The following is a 24,171-nucleotide window of genomic DNA, read 5'->3' as shown; positions in this document are numbered from 1 at the left end:
CTGATATTTATTATGACAACCACAGTGCTATTCAGATTACTCATAATGACGTTTTTCATGAACGCATCAAACACATTGAGATTGATTACCATTTTGTCCGACAACACCTTCTTATTGATGCTGTTCGTCTCGTAGCTATTGGGACTCTGGATCAGACTGTTGATATCTTCACGAAAGCTCATAATCCTACTCGTTTCGAACTCTAGTGTCCAAATTTAAAATAGTATCTTTAACTCCCACTTGAGTTTGAGGGGAATATTAAAATATAATTAGAATCATTAGATCAATTAACATTATTTAGTATATCTATATATTTATCATAAAATATTATATTTTTATTATTTTAATTCTTCTAATACTTATATATACTGTTATATATTGTATCATTTTAAATTGACTCAACGATACACCATATTTTTTTTAATTTAATCTCTTATTTCTAATATGGTTTATTTGTATGAACCACAAATGTGTTTGATTTGATGTTGGGGGGCTCATGGAATATATCATTCGGCGATTTATTAAAGGCTGGTGATCATCATTTTTTTTCTATATATATAAAACAGAACTAGAAAAAAATCATCCACACATAAATGTGTTGGAATATAAGATCTACGTGTAAATACTAAATATATGCGTTGACAGATACACACGATGAGAATATTAAAACAATCGCTTTGAGCGAGAACAAAGAAGAACGAAAAGAAAATTTAATATGAAAAAAAAAAAAAGAAAAAAAAAAGAAAGGAAACAGCACATATATATAAATCATAGTATTTGAGTACATTCTTCGACACCACCACGCCATTATATGACATTTATTTTATCTTGTTGCCAGTTTGCAGAATCGCTATGATGTCAAAATATAAAAATTTGTTTTTCCTTTTTTTAGGTGTCTTTCTTCCTTTTAACTATATGCAAATACCACCTCACACTTCCCTTTTATTTTTTACTAATTACTAACCATAGTTTCTTAAACCATTCCAAATGTCATAATTCATTATGTGTATACTATACTCAATAAAACCATTGAATCTTATTCACTAATCTTACACAAAATGTAAATGAGATTATGTTATAATTTTTGTGTTTCCTAATTTAGTTCTAAGAATTAAGAACCTGTTATATTTCCCCTAACTTTAAACGTGTGTATACACTATTTAAAATACTTTTCTTTCCATTGATACGTAGTGCTCCGTTAATATTAGTTTTTTTTTGCCATTTGCTTTTTCTTTTCTACAAAAAGAAAACAACTCTTTCCCCATCCAAAACCATTCAAGGATTTTCTTTTTTTTCTTTTATTAAAAATATATTTTTTTTAATAAGACATAAGCTACACATCAAATAAATTAAACTTCTTTAGTTCTTTGCTTTTTGGAGTAGGTGTTTTGAATCGCTTTAAAGAAAAGGCAAGAGTAGAAAAAAGCATCTATGGTAACATTTATACTTTTATAATTCTCCAAGCGCACGATTTCAATTCATTGCTTTCTTATAGTAATGAAACTAAGAAAATTGGAAAAATAATGTGTGGACTAGTAAAATTAGTTGTTCAGAATAGGGGTAAGTACGATTTTGGTCCCTTAAGTTTAGTGTCAGAATCGAATTCGTCCCTCTTGTTATTTTGCCATTAAAGTCGTCCTTAATATTTTTTTTTTTGTATTAAAATTGTCCTTTTTATTTTTTTTGGACAAAAATACCCTCACCACTACCAACACAATTACCTCCTCCACCACCACCACCACCAACACTAACACCACCGCCACAACCTCCACCAACAGCATCACCAACACCACCACCAGCACCACGACCACCACCAACAGCACCACCACAACCTCCCCCTCCCCGCCCCCACCTCCCCTTCCCCTTCCCCCCACCCCGACGTCCCCTCCCCCTCCCCAACACCACCACCAATGCCGCCACCATCCCCCTCCCCCCTTTTCCCTTCCCCCTCCCCCTCCCCCTCCCCGCCCCCTTCCCCTTCCCCCCACCCCGACGTCCACTCCCCCTCTCCGCCTCCCCTTCCCCCCACCCCCACCCCACGCGTCTTCCCTTCCCCCCACCGCGCGTCTTCCCTTCCCCCCACCCCCACCCCGCGTCCCCTCTCCCTCCCCGTCTCCCCTTCCCCCCACCCCCAAACAGAAACAGAGAAACACAAAGCCAGAGAAATAGAGAAATAGACAAACACAGAGAAACAGAAATTCAAAGCACAACGAAGAGATTTGGTTCGAAGAAAGGCAGCGGCTGCAGCGGCGGGACGGCGACTTCTCTTCTCCATTCATCGTCATCATCATCAGAGTTCTGGAGGAGGCGGCGGCGACGACGGAGGCTCCCTGGCGCCGTCCCCCTCCCCCCCTTCCCCCTCCCCCTCTTCCCTTCCCCTCCCCTCCCCTCCCCTCCCCCCTTCGTATACCCTTTTCTTCCCCCACCCCCCAACGCGTTTTTACGCGTTTTCTTTTTTTTTTTAATTTTATTATTTTTATTATTAAAATAGGATAGGGGTAGTTTAGGAATAAAACAAAAAAATTTATTGAAAATGACGATTTTAATACGAAAAAAAATATTAAGCACGACTTTAATGGCAAAATAACAAGAGGGACGAATTCGATTCTAGCACTAAATTTAAGGGACCAAAATCGTACTTACCCCTTCAAAATACTACACTTCACATAAATTTATTACCAAAAGAAGATGGAGCATGTAGTTAAATAGCTTAAGATCTACTTGATATAGAGTTTGATTCCTAAATGGTTTAAACTGGGAAAAAAAAAAAAAAAAAGAAACGGAGGGAGATATGAAATGATATTTGATTTAACATTATTATTCATGTAAAAATCATTTTAATTTTAGAAAATTATTTTACAAATAGGTTTATTCTTTAAAGGTTAGTAATTTTCTATGAAGCACGGACATTTTGTTAAACTGTCATATTCGCGTATCGGACACATTTCAGATACGACACTCACCGATATTCGTCCGACATGCGTGTCAGCTGTGTCTAACCATGTCTTAATAAATTTTTTTTTCCGAACATGTTTTGACACATCTAAATACCATCCCGTGTTAGCGTGTCCAATTTTATTGTTAACATATATTCTTGAAATAAATTTAGATATAGTATATATTATTTTTTATTAAAATAAAAAATATTTTAAATATTTGATATAATTAAAATAAGATATTAAAAATAATTAAAAAATTAATTTATATTTTAATATCAATAAAATATCAAAATATCATTACGATTTATCTAACAAATTCTTTATATTTTATATGTATGTATTTCTATATCTTATAAAATTTTAAAATTCGTGTATCTGCGTATCCGTATCGTATCGTGTCCCGTGTCTATATTAGTATCCGTGCATCATAGAAATTAATTCCCTTATAATAATATCCACAAGCAAGATTAGTTTTGCGTGTAAATTCATCTAATATGGAAAGATTTTTTTTTTTTAACATAGAAAGTTACGTGAAAACAAATTTTGATGGTGAATGGTATACTTGGTAATATGTTGAGATAAAAATGAAATTTTCTCACTATACACTCTTAAAAATGAAAGAAAACATATGCACATTAAGTTGCAAAAGAAAGTGAACCAAATAATAAGTTTCAAAAATAATATAGTTGTTTGTCAATAGATTTTTATTTTACAAGTCAAAATGATGATTTTCATAAAACTAATATAAAACATAAGAGTTTGTAGTAATCACAAGTTGATTATCTATGAGTAATTATTCAGATAAAAATATTTCTATATAAAAATAATAATTAAAACTGTTAAATAGTTTAATATATTTAATTATATTATCTGATATAATAGTACTAATATTTTAACTATTCCTTTTATATAAAATCAAGTAACCACTTTATCCATTTTGATGTAAGTATCTTACCACAAGCCTAAAAACTTAGAGGGTTAATAAATGGATTTTTTTAAAAAATAATATCACTCATCTCAATTGACCAAAAACTAATCAATAAATTACTGTGTACATAAAGTAAAACTCAAATACTTGATATTTATTTAAGTGAATTGTGTTAAATCAACTAAGTTGGTTATAAGTAAGGGTGCGTTTGTTTCTAAGAAGAGGACAGGACAAGACACTGAGAATAAGATAAGACAAGACACATGAACAAAGACACAAAATTTTGTGTTATTGTATTTTGTTTGGTGATAAACTAGAATAAATTATGAAAATTCAATTTATTCTTATTTTTTTATTCAAAAAATTTGAGATGAAAAATATAACAATAAAAAATATAATTATAAGTTGTGTCTCTTGTTAGTGTTTCTATGTCATTCCTGTCAGGATGGACACAAAATACACTAATTCAATATCTCTGGACACATTGTCTCTGTCCATGTCTCCTCTGCCAAACACAATTTTGTGTTTCAATGTCCCTGTCTGTCTCAGTGTCCTGTCTCTGTAAACAAACGCAGTCTAAGAAATTTGAATCATTTAAATTTTAAATTTTATTTTAGAAAATAAAAAATAATTTTTTATTATTTATTTTATAGATAAAATAAAAAAATACAAAAAATTATTAAAAAATAAAATATTTTATTTTATTTTCTAAAATAAAAATTTAAAATTTAAAATATCTAAATCTATAAATACGTAGATTTAACCATTTATTAAAATGAGTCAAATATAGTCTCCTAAATTTGAAGTCCTAAATTTTGGCAAAGTTTACTCAAGAGAGAGAAAGAAGAAACCGCGTTTGGTGTGTTGTAAACCCCGTCGAACACCACAGCACCATGGGTATACACTTCTTCAGTCTTGAGATTCGTCTGTTCAATACATTCTCCTTTCACTCACCAAACCTATAAGCCCCACCCCCCTCACCACCCTCTTCACCTTTCTCACTCCATTATCATAACCAATCATTCATTCACTTAATCAATCATTTCCTCACAATTCCAATCTTCTTTCATCTAAACCTTTTGCTTTTTATAAAACAAATTCCGATCCTTCATCAAAGCAGCAATCAAACAATTCCCAGTGCCAAATAAACGGTCAACTGTAAGTCTCGTCAAGTTTTGACTTTTGAGATCAGAGATCGATCCAATGGGAGACTCAGTGAAGCAGTTACTGGCAAGGCCGATCCAGCTGGCAGACCAAGTAACCAAGGCGGCCGACGAGGCCAGCGCATCTTTCAAGAACGATTGTCAGGAGCTCAAATCCAAGGCGGAGAAGCTCGCCGCCCTCCTCCGCCAGGCCGCAAGAGTAAGCGGCGACCTCTACGACCGACCCACGCGCCGCATCGTCGCCGATACCGATATAGTTCTCGAGAAGGCACTCTCGTTAGTCCTCAAGTGCCGCAACAACGGCCTCGTAAAGCGCGTCTTCACCATCATCCCCGCCGCCGCGTTTCGCAAGATGTCGTCACAGCTTGAGAATTCCGTCGGGGATGTGTCGTGGCTTCTCCGCGTCTCCGCCCCCGCCGACGACCGCGCCGACGAGTATCTCGGCCTTCCTCCAATCGCCGCCAACGAGCCAATACTCGGCCTAATCTGGGAATACATCGCGACGCTCCACACGAGCTCCGTGGATGAACGCGCCGATGCCGCGGCGCAGCTTGTTTCTTTGGCGCGTGATAATGACCGTTACGGGAAGCTCATAATTGAAGAAGGTGGCGTTGGTCCGTTACTGAAGCTTGTGAAAGAAGGGAAGATGGAAGGTCAGGAAAACGCTGCAAGAGCGATTGGGTTGTTGGCGCGTGATCCCGAGAGCGTGGAGCATATGATCCATTCTGGTGTTTGTTCTGTTTTTGCTAAGATCCTTAAAGAAGGACCTATGAAGGTTCAAGCAGTGGTAGCTTGGGCTGTTTCTGAGCTTGCAGGTAACTACCCTAAATGCCAAGATCTTTTTGCTCAGCATAATATCATAAGATTGTTAGTTGGTCATCTTGCTTTTGAGACTGTTCAGGAGCATAGTAAGTATGCTATTGTTAGTAATAAGCCAAATTCGATTCACGCTGTTGTGATGGCAAATAATACCAATAATGTTAATGGGAATGGGAATGGTTTGAAGAAGATTAATGGGAATGAAGATGAGGATAAGAGTAGAGTGCAGCATCCTTTGGGGGATCGTTCTACAAACCAGATGCATAGAGTGGTTACTAGTACTATGGCTATGCATGCTGCTTCCAAGCAGCAGCAGCAACAGCAGCCGTCCCAGCAGCAAGTGAATCAAGGGAATGATGTGAATCAGAATCATGGGAAGCAGAGTCATCAGCAAAGCTATTCGTATTCAGGCATTAACATGAAGGGGAGGGAGCTTGAGGATCCTGAGACTAAGGCTTATATGAAGGCCATGGCTGCCAGAGCCTTATGGCACTTGGCCAAGGAAAACTCGGCTATTTGTCGTAGCATCACGGAATCAAGGGCGTTGCTTTGTTTTGCTGTTTTGCTCGAGAGAGGGCGCGAAGATGTGCAGTACAATTCTGCCATGGCCGTGATGGAGATAACGGCTGTGGCAGAGAAAGATGCAGAGTTAAGGAGGTCTGCCTTCAAGCCTAACTCCCCTGCTTGCAAGGCAGTTGTTGATCAAGTGCTCAAGATCATAGACAAAGGCGATTCGGACCTCCTCATTCCTTGTGTCAAGGCTATTGGGAATCTGGCAAGGACATTCAGGGCGACAGAGACAAGGATAATTGGCCCCTTGGTGCGGCTTCTGGACGAAAGGGAGGCCGAGATATCAAGAGAGGCATCAATTTCGCTCACAAAGTTCGCTGGCAAAGACAACTACCTCCATGTTGATCACTCTAAGGCAATTATTAGCGCTGGTGGCGCTAAACACTTGGTTCAGCTTGTGTATCTAGGAGAACAAATTGTTCAAAAATCAGCACTGGTATTGCTATCTTACATTGCATTGCACGTGCCGGATAGCGAAGAGCTAGCCCAAGCCGAGGTTCTTGGAGTGCTTGAATGGGCATCCAAACAACCTAATGTGACTCAAGATGAGGCGCTGGAAGCCTTGTTGCAAGAATCCAAGAGTAGGCTAGAGCTTTACCAGTCTAGAGGTTCTAGAGGGTTCCATAAACTACATCAATAGCAAGACAAATGCGTTATTGTTGTTATTTATTCTGTAAGGTTTCATTATTCAATCAATTTATTCTTATCTCTAATTTATTGTTCTTGTGAGTGTATATACAATCAAATGTAATGCCTTCTTAAATTGATAAGATTTAGTTTTCAGTTACCTGCAGAGTTGTTTGGTGTAGAAAGCTATAACCTACACATAAAGTTTAGGTAAAAGTTTTCTTTATTGTAACTTGTCAATTTATAGTTTGCGACCCTGAAAACAGAAACAAATCCAATTATGCATTGGCAATTGTAGCAGAATGTAAAGACCCCACACGTCAATATCAAGTTATAGATTTTGTGTAAATCAACTCGTAATATCAAACAGATGGAAACACTTCACTTTAGGTAGTTTTAGTTACATGGACAACAACTGACACGTACCACATGAAATTATATCATTTCCCTCACTTTCTTTTTTCGTTTTTCTTCTTTTTTATTTATTTTTTATTTATCATCATCATCATCATCTGCTATTTTTAGTTTTTAACCCATCTTATTTGATGTTTCTATTTCCCTTTTAACTATAGCACCGATATTTTTCCCGCATTCTAGTTGAATAGATTTTGGGGGAAGGGATGATGACCAACATGGAATGTTTGCAGAGTCTAATGGAATGATCTTTTGCTGTAGCTAATCTTTCTTGGTCAAGGATTCGATAACCGGTAATCTACTATTAAATATTTATGATATATATATAAGAAATTGTAACTCATCCCAATTTTTTTCATTATTTATTTTTGAACTAATTTCAATTAACCGAAGAAAGTAAGAAACTAATTTCTATTAATATGAAAAAGGGCTCATACAGAAGAAAGTAAGAAACACAAAGGTATACCGTGAGAATAATACTCTAATAATTTTCTCATCTGTTCATAATTTCATATGCAGATTAACAAGAAAATTTTATTTGATCCAAAGGCGCCAAGTGTTTTATTATTTTGATATATCATGCACTGAGAAAAACTAATGTTATAAATTTTAATATAACTTCGTATAAGTAATTTGTAATATATCTAAACATTTGAATAATGTTGATTCATGATGCACCATGTGTAATTCAGTAAATCAACTTATTTGACATGTACTCTAATCTCTTTCATTTTGGTTGAAGTAACTATCAGTCACACATGGCCACACCAATTTTGACCAAGAAAAAAAATACTATGCAAACATGCAAGTAACTCACTCGTTTTCTAAAACAATATCATCCCTCATCATGCACTAATAAAGGCGAAATTGACTATACTTTTTAAAAGGATAAAAGTGGAACCATGATTAAGGTATGCCACTAGTGTCAAGTGTCAACTAATTGCAACTTGCAAAGGCATACAGTCTGTCATAACAACCAAGACCATAAACTTGTGTATCTGTCTATGCAAAGTGAAAACAACCTCCCAATTGCTCGCTAACAACCATTTAAAAGGTAAAAAAAAAGTAGTTATCTATATTCTTACAAATCACAATTCTTCTTTTCTTAGGAAACTAATAATATGGTAGGAATAGGTAAAAAACAAGAACTCAGAATCAAATGCAAGATCAAAAGAAAGAACTCTATGGACCTTAGGACAGTCAAAGCACGTGGCTTGCAAACGGTAAAGTCATTGGCATGGGTCAATTATTGAATAAGATCACATTTGTGGTATGCATTTAGAGATTCTAATAACCAATCAATTGACGAATATATAATTTTGAATAGTTTTATCATTATCCACACGGCACTTGGTCAAAAGATAAACCCTAAAAAAGTATTAAATAGTCAAAATAATGTGTTTAAATTTTGATGGGTGATGGCTTAAGGATTTATCTTGTTAAGGTAAATAGAACATGAGCATTCCAAATGCAATGGTTAATGAATGCGCTCTTCTCATTGGCCTTGAGATCGAGTTTTTGTAAATGAAAAGAACTCATTTAAGAGACATTGTCACAATTTTTCGGATCGAATTAGTCAAACTGAAAAGAATCTAGATACTAGCTAAAAAAATGGAATGGTTAATGCACATAAGCTGGTGTTGTAAAAAAATTTTCCAATCCCATATGAATGAATATTAACATCCAATAAGATAAATAAGAATAAGGCTTCATCTAAACTCTAACAAGGAATAAATGACTATACAATTCAGATCCTATCTTTTATAAAAAACTATCCATTAAGAAATAAAATACAAAGACTAAGAAACTGATATGTATCTTTCTACCATGACAAGAAACCAAACAAGATATCAAAGAGAATCAATTCAACCAAACAAGAGAATCCCTCTATTCACAATAGATAAAACAGAAAGCAAGAAATGAAAAAATTAAAAGAAAAATCCTAAAGCTTGAAATGAAGATCCAAATCAGAGCATTGCAAAGTCACAAAAAAAAAAAATCAGAGCAGTGCAAGAGAAAAAGTTGGGTTTTTTCTTTCCTATTGTCCAATTGGGCATATAAAGTAACATCCACAAAAGTTTCCTATGCCACCACGTAGCTAAATGAATTATTCGATGCCATGTATGTAACCATGTTACTCTATCAAAAACTGATATTTTTAGTAAAACCATTTTAGAGTATTAGCATCTTTTAAATGGTTTCTCCAAATGTTTATATTTGTCTTCCATTGCCCCTTTTTGAGAAGACTATATCTTCTATTTGATTCACTTTTATCAACTGAGTATCTATCATTGTTCTTCTTCTCACGTGATAGGTATTACTTCAAATCTTCAATAATCTCTTGCTATTTTTTTTATTGTAAACCAGAATTCAGAATAATATGTAAATCTTGTATTCTCTCTCTCAAACTATTTAAGGAACTATCAGCCACATCATAACCAATCTAATATTCCATTTTCACACAACATAGACAGAAAAGGAGGGAAATAAATCAATAACAAATGAACATTGATTAAAGTATTAAACAGTAAGTGCAGACCACATATATTTATACAGTAACTCAAGTTTCATGAAAATCTTTACAACAATAATTGACTTGCTATACAAGTCGACATGAGAGCAGAACCAGCAGATTCTACATAAATCACATCAAAATCCTCTCCATATCTACCAGCTAACTTTCAATTAACTTATAATTTATAATTTATGAATCTCCAAGACATTGCAATCACTATTGGCTAATTAAAAATGTAACATATCTAATTCAACAATTCTCACAAAAATTTCTTGAGTGCAATGCACACAAATCTAAGTTCTAGAAAATATAAATTAATAAATCTGAACAATAAAAAAAGGAGAGCCAGCAGCTGGCAACTAAACAAACTCAAATGCTGCATCTACTGATCTGTTCCCTAGTCTCTACCAAGGAACAAAGATCGAAAATAAAATTACCTAATTGGATCAGATTCTCGCAATGTGTTAATCAGAAACATAATCACCAAAATTGCAGCATACATAATAATAGCATCAAATCAATGTCCAAACGGAGAAATCGGCGTACCTGAAATCTGAATCCGACGAGGAGAAAAGGACACTCGAATCGACGCTGGATTCTTCAGTTCTTTCTTCCTCATGCACGTAGTTTCTGAGAGAAACAAATTTCAGTCATGTATGCACATTAAATATAATTTTTTATTTAAATTCAAATTACATGCTGAAGCAATGTGATTCGGTAATGAGTTCATGGCGTTTTGTTAATGTGAAAGGAGTGACACAGATTTATTCAGAATAAACAAAATTCAAGCTTCTGCTCCGTAGCGCCTAAAGGCGCCAGTTTCTAACGTTTTTAGCCCAACTCCCGCGTAATCTGATTCTGCACATGGTATTGGGCCCAAATTGGGCTTAGAGTTGGGCCAACCTACATTGGACTTTATTAGTTCACATTTTATTTTGTATTGTTTATTTTTGTATGGACAAAATGAAAATGAAATGAGCATTTGTTTCCATATGCAAATTATTAAAAACCAAAATGTTCTGAAATTTGTAAAGATTAATTTGAGTGTATAATTTTATTGAAACACATAAGTAATTTTCAGAATTTCTAAAATAACATAAAATTATTAAAAACTAAAATATCTCATAAAAAATTCATTGGACTAACTTAAATGTTTATTCAAAGGTTCACCAAAGGAAAAAAAATATTTATTCAAATATTTATTATTTTGGGAAATCATATGGCACATGTTAATGATGAAAATATCACATAATAATTTATGGAGGAATGTTAAGGGGCCATTAATTTTGGTGTTTTGTAACCATCAATTGACCATCAATAATGTTTTTAATGGTGTGAGATTATATCTAATAGTAGAAAATTGCTCACTTTTATTTTGATAGTTAAGTGCTGACCAAAAAATACAAAAGTTGCTGCCCCTAAACTTTTCCTAATTTATGAGTGTCATAGATTCCACACTAGAACGTACATTTTATCCTCATGTCATATCCTCCACTGCATTGCTTTCCAATTCTCGTCCACTCAATCAATTAATAATCGCCAATCCATCCTTTCTCTCTTTCTCTGCAAAAACCAAAACAAAAAATAACACAACATAACAACCTTTCAAGTTTAAACTACCTTCACTTGACACCACCACTTCTTTTCTACATTGCTCTCTCTCACTCTTTTCTGCTCAAAAAATGGCTGCCGCCGTTACGGCCTCAGTCTCCTTCCCATCTACCAAGTCTGCCTCTCTCTCGAGCCGCACCTCCATCGTCGCTCCGGAGAGAGTCGTATTCAAAAAGGTACAAATATTTTTGTGTAGTTAAAAACTGTTAGATAATAATTTAATTGATGTAATGGTTTTGATCAATCTTTAATTTTCAGGCTTCATTGCAATGGAGAGATGTTTCGGTCTCAATAAGAGCTCAAGTTACAACCACGGAGACAGAGACGACACAGACACCAACAAAGGTGGAGAAGGAGCACAAGAAGCAGGAAGAAGGTGTGGTTGTGAACAAGTTCAAGCCTAAGAACCCATACATTGGAAGGTGCTTGCTCAACACTAAGATCACTGGTGATGATGCTCCTGGTGAAACTTGGCACATGGTCTTTAGCACTGAGGGTAATACATTTTCAATTTTCCTAATTCAATTTCTAAAAATTTTAGGGAGAAACTCAGGTGCAGTTAACTTCATAGTCATTAAATAATTTAATATGTTTGACTAAATTTTTATTTACTGACTCTCAGCTATCAACTTCACATGAAATTAACTATACCTGAATTTTACCAAAGTTTTATTATGTTAATCTATAATCTAATCTAACCTTAGTAAGGGCTATTTATACGAAGATATTTTCATGCGAATATGACAGCTGATATATAGATATTTATTGTCAAATTATTTAATGGTTCTCAACTATCGTATTTATATAAAAACAATTGATGTTTATGAAATATTTTCATTAGGCCAATTGAACATATCCTTTATTTAAACATTTATATCTAAGATTTCTATTAGAAGTTATTGTTTTGAGCAAAAAAGTTTGAGTGTGTATTATTATATATTTCAGGAGAGGTTCCATACAGAGAAGGGCAATCAATTGGGGTAATTCCAGAGGGAGTTGACAAGAATGGGAAGCCTCATAAACTCAGATTGTATTCCATTGCCAGCAGTGCCCTTGGTGACTTTGGAGACTCCAAAACTGTGAGTCATTGTTAGAGTTTGATTGCATAAATTCATTCATAGAGCCTTTATCAACTTTTGTGCCAAATTAATTAGAGAGTTCAGAAAGTGCATGCTAACATTCATCAGTGACATCAACATTGAGTTGTATATGTTTTCATGCAGGTTTCACTATGTGTGAAGAGGCTTGTTTACACAAATGAAAATGGAGAGATTGTCAAAGGAGTTTGCTCAAATTTCTTGTGTGAGAATCAATAGTTTTAGAAGAAATTTATAGTCTTTTATAATCAAGAAATTGTTTTCATTTTCTTTTGTTCCAGTCACTAACAATGGTCCTGTTGATGCAGGTGACTTGAAGCCTGGAGCTGAAGTAACAATTACTGGACCTGTTGGGAAAGAAATGCTTATGCCAAAAGATCCTAATGCCACCATCGTCATGGTACATTATCATTCATTTTACCATCTTAATCAGTAGATATAAAGGAATATTATATATATGTGATGATCATCACTGCTGTTTTGATTTTTAGTACCATTAAATCATTGAGATTTCGTTTACAGTTGGCAACTGGAACTGGAATTGCCCCATTCCGCTCATTTTTATGGAAAATGTTCTTCGAAAAGCACGACGATTACAAGGTAAGTGTTCACAGAAACTAGCATCTTTCTTGAGAGTATCTAGCATGAACATTAACATGGACAATATATGCTATAGAATTCCTAGAATATCAATCAGTATCATAAAACAAATTTGAAGCCCAGACACTGATAACTGATATGTATTCATAGTTCTTAGCTCTAAGGTATTGCTGAATTAGCAAAAAAAAAAAAAAATTCTATTAGCATATGCCAACTAAAATTTGACTGCTATCAAAGATAATAGAGAATTGTGACAGTTGTTTGATCTATATAGTCGATCCTTCTTTGTTGTCAATTGTTAAAATAGAATGTGATTGTAGTGATCACATTTGATTATTAACCATGTTTTGATATATTTACACATGTGTAGTTCAATGGTTTGGCATGGCTCTTCTTGGGTGTTCCCACAAGCAGCTCACTGCTTTACAAGGAGGTAAGAAGAATCAAAGCATTTTCATTCATTCATGAAGCCAGTTATCCCAAAAGTTATCTGATATAGAAAGTGATACATAAATAGTTATATCTTTAATAAAATAATTCACGCTTCAAATATAAAAAGAGTAGACATGTTAGAGATATAATCATTTGTGTATGTTTTCGTATCAACTTAAATTTTTAGGATAAGTAGTTTCGTGACAGTGATTAATCATTACTCGAAAAGTTGAGTTATATATTTGGTGATTGAACTCCAATTACATGGATTTTGGGGGGGCAGGAATTTGAGAAGATGAAGGAGAAAGCACCTGAGAACTTCAGGCTTGACTTTGCTGTGAGCAGAGAGCAAACAAATGAGAAAGGAGAGAAGATGTACATCCAAACCAGAATGGCTGAGTATGCAGAAGAGCTTTGGGAGTTGCTCAAGAAAGATAACACTTTTGTTTACATGTGTGGACTTAAAGGAATGGAGAAAGGAATTGATGACATTATGGTCTCTTTGGCTGCTAGAGATGGTAACAATTTTTTCTTAAAAAAGAAAAAATCATTTTCCTTTTGCCATATTAGCATTTTAGAGCACCTCTAGCATCTTAACCACCTTCTTTTTCTCTATTGAATTCTTGTCTCACTTAGAAGTCATTTTCTTATTAGAGTCTTCAATCAATTAGAAATAAAGATAAACTCAAATAGTTTTGAGTCTTTGACAATATTTATTGAGTTAGTTCATGTATTTGTCAAGTTAATCAATTTCAAATTCTAATTCATTATCTAATTTTGAGAGTAAAATAATGTACTACTAAAGTCTTACACTATTTAGAAATAAGGTGTAAATAACTTTTATAAATCTTATACATTTCTGCTCTTTGAAGTAACTTTTAATATTATAAGACTAAGAGTGCTCATAACAAAATTTCAATTTACTTTAAACATTTTTATGTATTGTGTTTCATAATATATTGTAGGAATTGACTGGATTGAGTACAAGAGACAATTGAAGAAAGCAGAGCAATGGAATGTGGAAGTGTACTAAGTTCAGTTGATTAGATATATCAACTCATGCTTTATGATGAAACAAAATAGTCACTACCCTTTCTCTGCATTCTGTAGATAAATTACCAACTTGTAATTTTTCTTTCATGATTTGTTTTTACCATGTTTATGTAACAACTTCGTTGGAAAAAAGGCCTTAATTTTTGAGGGATGATGCAGTATAGACAAAATTCACACCTTCATATTTGTACCAATTTTCCTAATTTCATGCCTTTTGTTGAAGATTAGTAAATTATACATATCATACTTCAAATTAAACACCTTGGTGAATGGTGAAAGTTTTCTATTTTAAATGATTTAAGCATGTTGTTAGCGGTACTTGTAAACAATCTTTGGTAAATCGTTTCAGTGTTAATGGGCAAAAAGTTAATCCCTTTGAAAAACAATATTTAATATGATAGGGAATATATATTAAAATAATTGATATTAAGTAATAAAATGAATTAACTATAGTTGACTTTTAGGATATCAATGTCATTTTTTTTTCGAAAAATTATTTCATTGGAAAATATATTTTTTTTAGTATTAAAATAGTCATTTATTCCTAAAATTTTCATAAACATCTTCTCATTTGAAAGGATCAATTTTTTTAGAAAAAATTCGGTTCTTAGAATGTAAACCAATATTAATTAAATCTAGAGTTTAGTTATCATGTGTCTTTAGAACATATATTAAGATTATTATTAATAAAAGTTTTTAAATCTTTTATTTTAATAAATATACAATAAATACATTAAAAATAAATTTTGTATTTTGTTTATTTTTTTAATTAATAACATTAACTTGTATTATTAAAATATATGTTAACTAAATCCTTAAATTTATTTAAAGATAATAAATATGTTTGATGAAATATAAAATAAATTTATAAGTACTAAATTTAGATTTAATTTTCACGTATTTTTAATATAAAGAATTTTAAAAAATAATTATTTTTCAATTCCACTAATTACACAATTAATAAGTGACTTTGGATGAAAAGTCAGCATACAAGTCTTTTTTTTTTATAAATTTATCATTAATTAATAAGTTGTTATATATTCAGTATAAAATTCAAACTCTCAACACTTAAATAATCTAGTAAGCTAATTACTAAATTGACCTAACTTAATTATCCATACAAATCTTTCAGCTTCATAAATGATTTGATTAATAACTAGGGCCCAAGTGAACCCATCTAACTTAAGTTAGGCCAAACCTAAGTTTAATTCACCAAAAATTTATTAACTGGCCTGAACTTACGAAGTTTAGCAAAAAGTAATGAGCATGTAATTTATAATTTACCATTCTCTAACAATAAATTAACCTATATAAAAATATTATTTATATTTATTATTTATCTATTAATTATCATTTATATCTTTTATTAAATTTATATATAAAAAGATGAATATAATGTTTTATAAACATCAATATATAAATATATTGCTCTTTTTTTCACAAATAATTTAATTAAATTTATTAGGTTATAATTTATTATCTATTCAACCTACAATAAAATAAATAAATATATTATAATTTTGATATGACAAGAAAACAATATCTTTTCTTATATTTAACAAACATAAATATAAATATTACAATTATGTGTGTGTTTGTAATAATCAATTCATGAATCAATGAATTGAGTTTATTTAAAGCTTAAATTTCACACATATCCATAAATCCTGATCAAATTGTTAATGAGCTGAATTTGAGATGAGTTGTGCTTTAATTTACTTCTAATCCTGCTAATAATTTACTAATTAAATCATTAATTTAGTTATTTAAAACTTGTTTAAAATGTTAGAAATTAAAATTTATTCAAGAGTTGATTTTTTTATTTTGAAATAATTAAAAATAATAATTTAAATTTTTTTAAAAAGTATAATTCTCATTTTTTCTTCGTTTGTAAATTAAATTAAAAGAAATTTGATTTCTGAATCAACTTTTACATTTTTAAAAGTTAACTTTTATTCTATAATATATTATAATTATTTTAAGTAATAGAATTGAATTTTAAATAAAAATAATTTTTTTCTTAAAAAAATAAAATTATTTTCTTCTGATATGATATATTGGTGGTTATTTTGCTTTTTCACCTATCACAAGTGGCGTCACTATATATATAAACAGATTCTGTTACAAACTCTTACTGCTTTCGCAAATCCAACACTGTTTAGGGTTTGCTCTCACAGAAGATAAAGAAGGGAAAAAAAAATTCTCCGATGGCGGAAGAGCGGTTCACCGGCGTTGTTATGTGGTTCAACAACACCAAGGGCTTCGGCTTCATCAAGCCCGACGATGGCGGCGAAGATCTCTTCGTCCACCAGTCTTCCATCAGATCCGACGGTTACCGCACTCTCCACGAAGGCGATCGCGTCCAGTTCTCCATCGCCACCGGCGACAACCACAAGACCAAGGCCGTTGATGTAACTGCTCCCGACGGCAATCCCCTACACTCTCGTCCCAAGGAATCCGGCGGATCCGGATTTGGCGCCGGATGGAGGCGAAACGGCGGCGCCGGTGGAGGTGGAGGTGGTGCTGCGGGATCAGGTGGCGCCGGGTGCTACCACTGCGGCGAAGTCGGACACCTGGCTAGGGATTGCAACCGGAGCAACAATTCTGGTGGCGCTGGTGGCGGTAGTGGTGGTGCATGTTTTAATTGCGGCGGATTTGGGCATCTCGCTAGGGATTGCTTGCGAGGAAGCGGTGGCGGTAACGGTAATGTTCACGGTGGTGGTGGTGGTGGAGGTGTCGGTGGTGTTTCGTGCTTTAGATGCGGTGGATTTGGTCACATGGCGAGGGACTGTGCTACCGCGAGAACTGGCGGCGGTGCAGGTGGCGGCGCTGGTGGTGGTGGTTGCTATAGGTGCGGTGAGGTTGGTCACTTGGCTAGGGATTGCAGCAATGAAGGTGGAAGGTATGGTGGCGGAGGCGGCGGTGGCAATGGTAATGGTTCTAGAAGCACTTGCTTCAATTGTGGTAAGCCTGGGCATTTTGCAAGGGAGTGCGTTGAAGCCTCTGGTTGAATTGAAAAGAAAAACATAAAATAAAAAAAAATAAAAAATAGTGATGAATATGGAGCAGAGGGGTTAGTACATTTTGCAAAGAAAGGGTGAAAAAGGTTGAATGGTACATAACTCTTTTTGTTTTTCTTTTGGCTACTCTTTTAACAGTTAACCTATTTATTATTGTTATTATTATTGTTATTAGTCTCTTATTAATCTCTTTTTGGGGATGTTTATAGATAGAATCTTAATCTTAATTTTGACTATTAGTAAGTACTAGTTCATAGGCAATTTTGCCTTGATTTGTACTTGTTAATTTATATTTTATATTTATGCATTATTGGTGTGTCTTGTCATTAACAGACATGTGTTAATACCTTGTTCTGATTTTATAGTCTGCAATGTTAGGTTGAGTTGTAGAAAAAAAAATTTATCCTAGTTTTTTTGTGTGAGAAGGGGTTAGCCTTGGCCCAAGAAGGATGTTGCTGCGTTGTGGCATAGAGTTCATTGACATTGTTAGTGTAAACTGAAAGGTTCCACCACTTAGGATTGTAATTTGTAGGTTTGACTGAAATTCATGGGACATTGTGAATGTGAAGTTTTTCCCTTTTACAAGCAGAACGAAAATTTGATATTAGTCCATGGTAGAGTCTTTCTTATGTTGGAATGTTAAAGCACTATGACTTTATCTTTTCAAATATGCATGTCTTGTGGAGTTGGACTTGATCACAGGTTATTCATTTATCATTTAGAATAGTTGGATTGAGATTTGTAACAATGGGAGCTTGCATTAACTAACTCAGAAGTCAGAACAGCAGATGAAAAAGATGACTAACTCCATCTGCAATTTTGCCTTTAATCTTAGTGCAGCCATTTGACCTGATATTTAGATTGGATTTAATCCTAGTACTTTGGCAAATATTACAAGTTTCTTATATTTTCAGTTCTGCATTGACATAGAAGTGATTCTCTTCTGATGACCTTTCCTTGGGTCTTGGGAACTTTTGGTGTTTGGTAACTTCCAATTCTAGATGGTTGTCAATACCAAATAATCTAGATGGTTTTGGTCATTCGATCGAATTGTTATTACTTGCCCCAAAGAAAATCTGGTTATTTCTGGTGTAGTTGTGTGTATTTTCACAACTAAAAAGGATATGCTACAGACACATCCCTAATGGCACCCTTTTTCATTGAAGATCATATCTGCTTGAAGAATAAGCATCGTTTTTGTATGGTGTTATTCACATGAAAATATTTTCGTATAAAGATAAAAAGTTAAAATGTTGATATGTGTCAATGTTCTTAACTAAACTTAACATAACATTGACACATATCAACATTTTAACTATGAGGAGTGCTACGGGGTCAGCAATTTTTGTGTTTTGTAACCATCAATAGTGTTTTTAATGGTGTGAGATTACATCCAATGGTGGGAGATCACTCACTTTTCCTTTGATGGTTAAGTGCTGGCCACAAAACACAAAAGTTGCTGGTCCATAGACTTTCTCTTTAGGTAAAACATGTTAAATCACTTTATTCACTTAACAATTTTGAACTATTATTTTTATATAAAGATATTTTCATATAGTTATCTTTTTGTAGTCTTACCTAAAAGAATCAAATTCTCTTTGAAGATAGCCAACTTTGATATAAATTTAGAATCAAAGTTAACTTTTTCATTGGAGAAGTCACAAGTATTTTGATTATTTGTTAATATAACGACTGTATTATGTTCTAACTTCTAACAACCATTGAGAATGTGATGTTCATGGTTCTGATGATAATGCTGGTCAGTTTCTTACTCATCAAAAAAGGTGAATTTTGATGAGGCTAAAAATTAGAATTGGTTCTCAATTGATGGATGTATGAGAATTAAAATTCATCAAAAAACAGTTCCTCATAGTAGTATTCATGTTTTTGCCCAATAGACTAATCAAGGGGCATTTAAGTGATGCATCAACTTGCATTAGGATGAGTCATCTAGCTACATGATTCTTCTTATGTACAATTGGTTACTTGTGTTAGTAAAAAAATATTAACCTTTCTAATCTCGTACATCCATCTAAAGCTCAATTATTTTAAATAGAATGGAGTAATTAATTGTGGTAGCGTTGAATATTCCTTGAAGCTACAATTGATTATTGATTAATAAATTAATTAAAAAAATCTTTGTAATCTTCTTCTACTTAGTTAATGTTCACTGAGAGCTGCTTTTAGAAGACAAATGGAATCTGATATATTTTTTTAAACAAAAGCTTTTAAGCCAATTATTCTGTTTGAACTTTGAAATGAAAATAAAACATCTATAATTGCAAAATGCATCGTATTGCATATGGGTTTATGGGATTCATAGTAGGAAGCATGTGATCACAAGTAGCTGACAACTTTTGATGACAGTATCAAGATTCAAGAGGGACAAAAGTCACATTGAAACTACAATACTTTAACTACAAAAAGCACCACTACTACTACTACTTCCACTGCTCAATCCTAAAGTGACCTCAAATATTTGTTCATAATTGCTCCGTCTGATTAAATATCATTCATTCATTCTAAACAGACAATCTAATTCTAAGGGTAAATTAAATATAATTCTTTTAATATTTGGTAAAATTCAACCAAATTTCTCTTTATTTCTTAAAAAAAAATATATTTCATCTTATTTCATTAAGTAATATATTATATTTGATATGTTTATATTTTATAAAATATGACAATAATACATTTATAAGTAGCGTTTGTTTTGAGATATTGGGACAGACACTAAAATAGAAACACAGGAGATTGAAATTTTTAGAGACAGAGGCTGAAATTTTAATAACATTTTATACCTAAAATACTCTCATTGTAATTAATTAATTTCAATTTTACTCTTTGTGTAAATTAAATTAGAGCTTTATTCTTATTTTAATTTCTGTCTCCCAATTTACACTAAGCAGAATATTGAGATTTATTTCAATCTCTGTCTTTCGATCTTTGTCTCTCTATCAAACACTACTTTATAAATAATATAGGTGATTCATTCCCTGAAAGAATATTTACGATAAATTATAACTTATATCATGGACAGGATTTTATCAAACTTCATGAAAAAAGTGTACGATAAATGACTTAGTGCACCAAGTCCTTTTAACCTAGTACATTTAACACATTATATGTCATTGCGTCTAATTTGAGATATTCATTTTATACCCCTAAATATGGTGTAAAATTGGTAGCTCCATCCTTAATCCCATTGGACCGCTTTCAACAAGAAGGGTCCACAGTACACTGAACAAAACAAACTACTCTTGATTTATTCGAAAAGCCTGATAATCTCCATGTTTTAATATGCATAGGTTCTTTGGATCTGGATCTTATATGCTGAAAGGAAAAAACAGACACACTTTCTCAAACCTAGCTAGAGTATGACGGATAATGCATACATGTGCATTGCATAAACATACCCATATTCTGCCCTTATTCACATGTTCCCCACACAAATATTCTCTCTATATAATACAATACCCCTTTCACTTCACTCATTCATATATATAGAGATTAATACTCCATTGTCATTTCACATTTCACATTTTATGCTGCATTAGTTCATCAATTTGCTAATTCATTTTCAGCAATGGCAGTTGCTATTCTACTCTTCATCTCACTCTTTCACTTCATCACAGGTGATTCTTCCATATCATGGCATGTTTTAAACATTTCTAAGTAAACATACATTATTCATTTTATGTTATTCATTTTGGATTCATCATCACTTAATGAATCTTGTTCGTTTCTATAGAGTTTTAGTTGTCTTAGAAATGATATTCGATCAATTGCGGTTATACATCTATTATACAACAAAATTCACTCATATATATATATATTTTAATTGAATGTTAATATAAAAATTGAACTACTAAAACTCAGGTCAAAGTCAGTGGTTCGTCGTATATTTCCATGCAACATGAGGTGCAACTTAATTATTTTTAGCCATATTAATTTAGTAGAGTATATAGGTGACATTCATGGAGTACATAATTAGGTTAGAAAATGTTTGATAACTAAAAAAAATTAGTTACAATTAGCCAAAAGTTTACTATTAATAAATGGTAAATAAAATAAATTTTGATTATTTTTCTGTCGTATAAAATAAATAGTATATAGTTATAATGTCGTATAAATTATGCGTCTATAATTAGGGATACGAAAATCCTTTTAAATTTATACCATTATATTTAACCTTATATACATAAAAATTAATTATTAAATCAATTACTAACATAAAAATATATATTAGAATATAACTTATATTAAAAAAAATATAAAATAAAACATATATATTGATTAATTTGATGAGTAAATAATGCAACATGCATTTTTAGTAATTAGTTTTTTTAACGAACATGATGCACATTATAATTAGTTTGAAATTAGCAACCTCAAATTAAATGAGGAAATCAAAAGTTAATTAAATATTATGGTTGTTTTACAGGTGCAAATTCAGCCACATTCAATATTGTAAACAAGTGCAGCTACCCAGTTTGGCCGGGACTTTTGTCCGGCGCCGGAACACCACAACTCTCCACTACCGGATTCGCCCTTCAACCGGGCGAATCTAATGTGGTGTCCATCCCAGCCGGATGGTCCGGCCGTGTATGGGGCCGGACCCTTTGCTCCACAGACTCCGTCGGAAAATTCTCATGTCTCACCGGAGATTGCGGTTCTTCCGCCGTAGAATGTGGCGGCGCCGGCGCCGTACCTCCGGCGACCCTGGCGGAATTCACCCTAAACGGCGCCGGAGGACTAGATTTCTATGACGTGAGCCTGGTTGACGGTTACAACCTCCCGATGATGGTGGTGCCTCACGGCAGCGGAAACTGTACGGCGACTGGATGCGTGGCGGATTTGAATGGTGGGTGTCCATCAGAGCTGAAGGTGAAGGCGGGAAGAGAGGAAGCGCGTGACGAGGGCGTGGCTTGCAAGAGCGCGTGTGAAGCGTTCGGCGATCCGAAGTACTGTTGCAGTGGAGATTACGCGACGCCGCAGAGTTGCAAGCCCACTTCGTACTCGCAGTTCTTCAAGAGCGCGTGCCCACGCGCTTATAGCTACGCTTATGATGATGGCACCAGCACCTTCACTTGTGCTTCTGCGGATTATCTCATCACTTTCTGTCCCAAACCTCCCAAAAGGTACTAAAATTCTTGGTATTCATCATTTTGTTACATGTTATTTAATTAACATATCTATATCTTAAAATTTTTTTCCAATCTTAAAAACTAGAGACCAAATTCAATAGCTTTGGCCAAGTAAAGTATGTGATAGTGTGATACATATCCAAATCAAATCAACTATATTAGGCATGTACTACGCTCAGTAACTAGATTAGTCCCTAATATAAATTCAAAAATGTAATTTATATACTAAAATTAGCTATTAAAATTAGTTATTAATATATTTTTATATAAATAATTTATTTTTAATGTGTATTTATATTTTAATATGTATTTTATATTTGTGATTGATTTTAGTAGTTAATTTTAGTGTATACATAACATAGTCAATATAAAATATATGTTAAATATCACATACATTTATATAATAGTGACTATTTTTTATGTACACGTAATATTTTCTTACCTTTTATTTTAACAATAAATAAATTATCGATTAATTAAAAATATAAAAATATTTCACATTTTTAAAAAATAATTTTTTTGAGAGACTAATTTATCTTTATATATTTTAGATGAAAAGACTTAAATATATCATATTTTAAAATGTAATGATTTTTTTTTATATTTTTAATTAATTAAAAACTTATGTGTCTTCGAATTAAAAGATTATAAACTTATTTGTCTTTTTTATTTTTATTTTTTTATCAAATTAACAACTGAAAATTGACCTAAGGATTAACTGATGCAGTTCAATGAAGGTAGTAAATGGAAAATTTCCAACGGCAGCAGATATCTCTAGAGGCCACAAGCACAAACATGAATCAGCCACTTACATGACAATAGCTATTACTGCTATTTTAGTTTCATTTTGGTGGAGATTCAATTAAATGAATGTTTAGTGAGAAGAACAACCCAATGGAACACACCTCATTAGCATGGTGAAATTGAATATTAATTGTACAAGAAAGTAATGTTATTTTTGTAGGTTAAAATTTAATATTTATTAAGAATGTACATTTGAGAGAGAAATTTAAAAATTTTGACCTATATATCTCATCTCATCTACATACATCTTTTTTTTTTTTAAATGTTTTAATCCGCTACTATCAAATTTTGCTATATTATTATTAAATTAATAACAGAAATTAAAAAAATGACGAAACAAAAGTGAAATATTTAGTGGGCTTCACAAAAGTGTTTAAATAATCAGCCCATAACTTTGCCTTTAACTTATGGGCCGTTAATGTTTTTTAGCGA

The 24,171-nt window shown here is 33.0% G+C and overlaps 4 protein-coding genes across 4 annotated transcripts; all 4 read left to right on the top strand.

The window, feature by feature from the left end:
- The first annotated feature begins 4,650 nt into the window (after positions 1-4,650).
- Positions 4,651-7,206, top strand: LOC107611452 (uncharacterized). The gene has a single exon (XM_016313630.3). The coding sequence runs from the start codon at positions 5,071-5,073 to the stop codon at positions 7,057-7,059; it is 1,989 nt and encodes a 662-aa protein (XP_016169116.1). The 5' UTR covers positions 4,651-5,070; the 3' UTR covers positions 7,060-7,206.
- Positions 7,207-11,203: 3,997 nt separating this feature from the next.
- Positions 11,204-15,026, top strand: LOC107610637 (ferredoxin--NADP reductase, leaf isozyme 1, chloroplastic). Its single transcript, XM_016312897.3, has 10 exons — positions 11,204-11,243; positions 11,417-11,762; positions 11,845-12,082; positions 12,532-12,665; positions 12,810-12,888; positions 12,992-13,083; positions 13,206-13,283; positions 13,654-13,716; positions 13,999-14,233; positions 14,681-15,026. The coding sequence occupies exons 2-10, from the start codon at positions 11,658-11,660 to the stop codon at positions 14,746-14,748; spliced, it is 1,092 nt and encodes a 363-aa protein (XP_016168383.1). The 5' UTR covers positions 11,204-11,243; positions 11,417-11,657; the 3' UTR covers positions 14,749-15,026.
- Positions 15,027-16,892: 1,866 nt separating this feature from the next.
- Positions 16,893-18,118, top strand: LOC107609770 (uncharacterized). The gene has a single exon (XM_016312114.3). The coding sequence runs from the start codon at positions 16,976-16,978 to the stop codon at positions 17,777-17,779; it is 804 nt and encodes a 267-aa protein (XP_016167600.1). The 5' UTR covers positions 16,893-16,975; the 3' UTR covers positions 17,780-18,118.
- A 3,156-nt stretch (positions 18,119-21,274) lies between these two features.
- LOC107615850 (thaumatin-like protein 1b) lies at positions 21,275-23,963 on the top strand. Its single transcript, XM_016317871.3, has 3 exons — positions 21,275-21,423; positions 22,233-22,929; positions 23,663-23,963. Exons 1-3 carry the CDS (start codon positions 21,375-21,377, stop codon positions 23,799-23,801), a joined length of 885 nt encoding a protein of 294 aa, XP_016173357.1. The 5' UTR covers positions 21,275-21,374; the 3' UTR covers positions 23,802-23,963.
- Positions 23,964-24,171: the final 208 nt, after the last annotated feature.

Source organism: Arachis ipaensis, chromosome B1 (genome assembly GCF_059453495.1).
Source record: "Arachis ipaensis isolate K30076 ecotype BB chromosome B1, ASM5945349v1, whole genome shotgun sequence".
Taxonomy (NCBI): Eukaryota; Viridiplantae; Streptophyta; class Magnoliopsida; order Fabales; family Fabaceae; genus Arachis; species Arachis ipaensis.
The sequence above is the reverse complement of the archived record's forward strand: the minus strand, read 5'-3'. Positions and strand labels throughout refer to the sequence as shown.

Bases quoted from the DNA above. Each gene is read 5' to 3' on its own strand.
- LOC107615850 (XM_016317871.3), top strand. From the start codon at position 21,375: ATGGCAGTTGCTATTCTACTCTTCATCTCACTCTTTCACTTCATCACA. The intron at 21,424-22,232 runs GTGATTCTTCCA...GTTGTTTTACAG, and splicing joins ACTCTTTCACTTCATCACAG to GTGCAAATTCAGCCACATTC. The intron at 22,930-23,662 runs GTACTAAAATTC...TAACTGATGCAG, and splicing joins TGTCCCAAACCTCCCAAAAG to TTCAATGAAGGTAGTAAATG.
- LOC107611452 (XM_016313630.3), top strand. From the start codon at position 5,071: ATGGGAGACTCAGTGAAGCAGTTACTGGCAAGGCCGATCCAGCTGGCA.
- LOC107610637 (XM_016312897.3), top strand. From the start codon at position 11,658: ATGGCTGCCGCCGTTACGGCCTCAGTCTCCTTCCCATCTACCAAGTCT. The intron at 12,666-12,809 runs GTGAGTCATTGT...GTTTTCATGCAG, and splicing joins ACTTTGGAGACTCCAAAACT to GTTTCACTATGTGTGAAGAG. The intron at 14,234-14,680 runs GTAACAATTTTT...AATATATTGTAG, and splicing joins CTCTTTGGCTGCTAGAGATG to GAATTGACTGGATTGAGTAC.
- LOC107609770 (XM_016312114.3), top strand. From the start codon at position 16,976: ATGGCGGAAGAGCGGTTCACCGGCGTTGTTATGTGGTTCAACAACACC.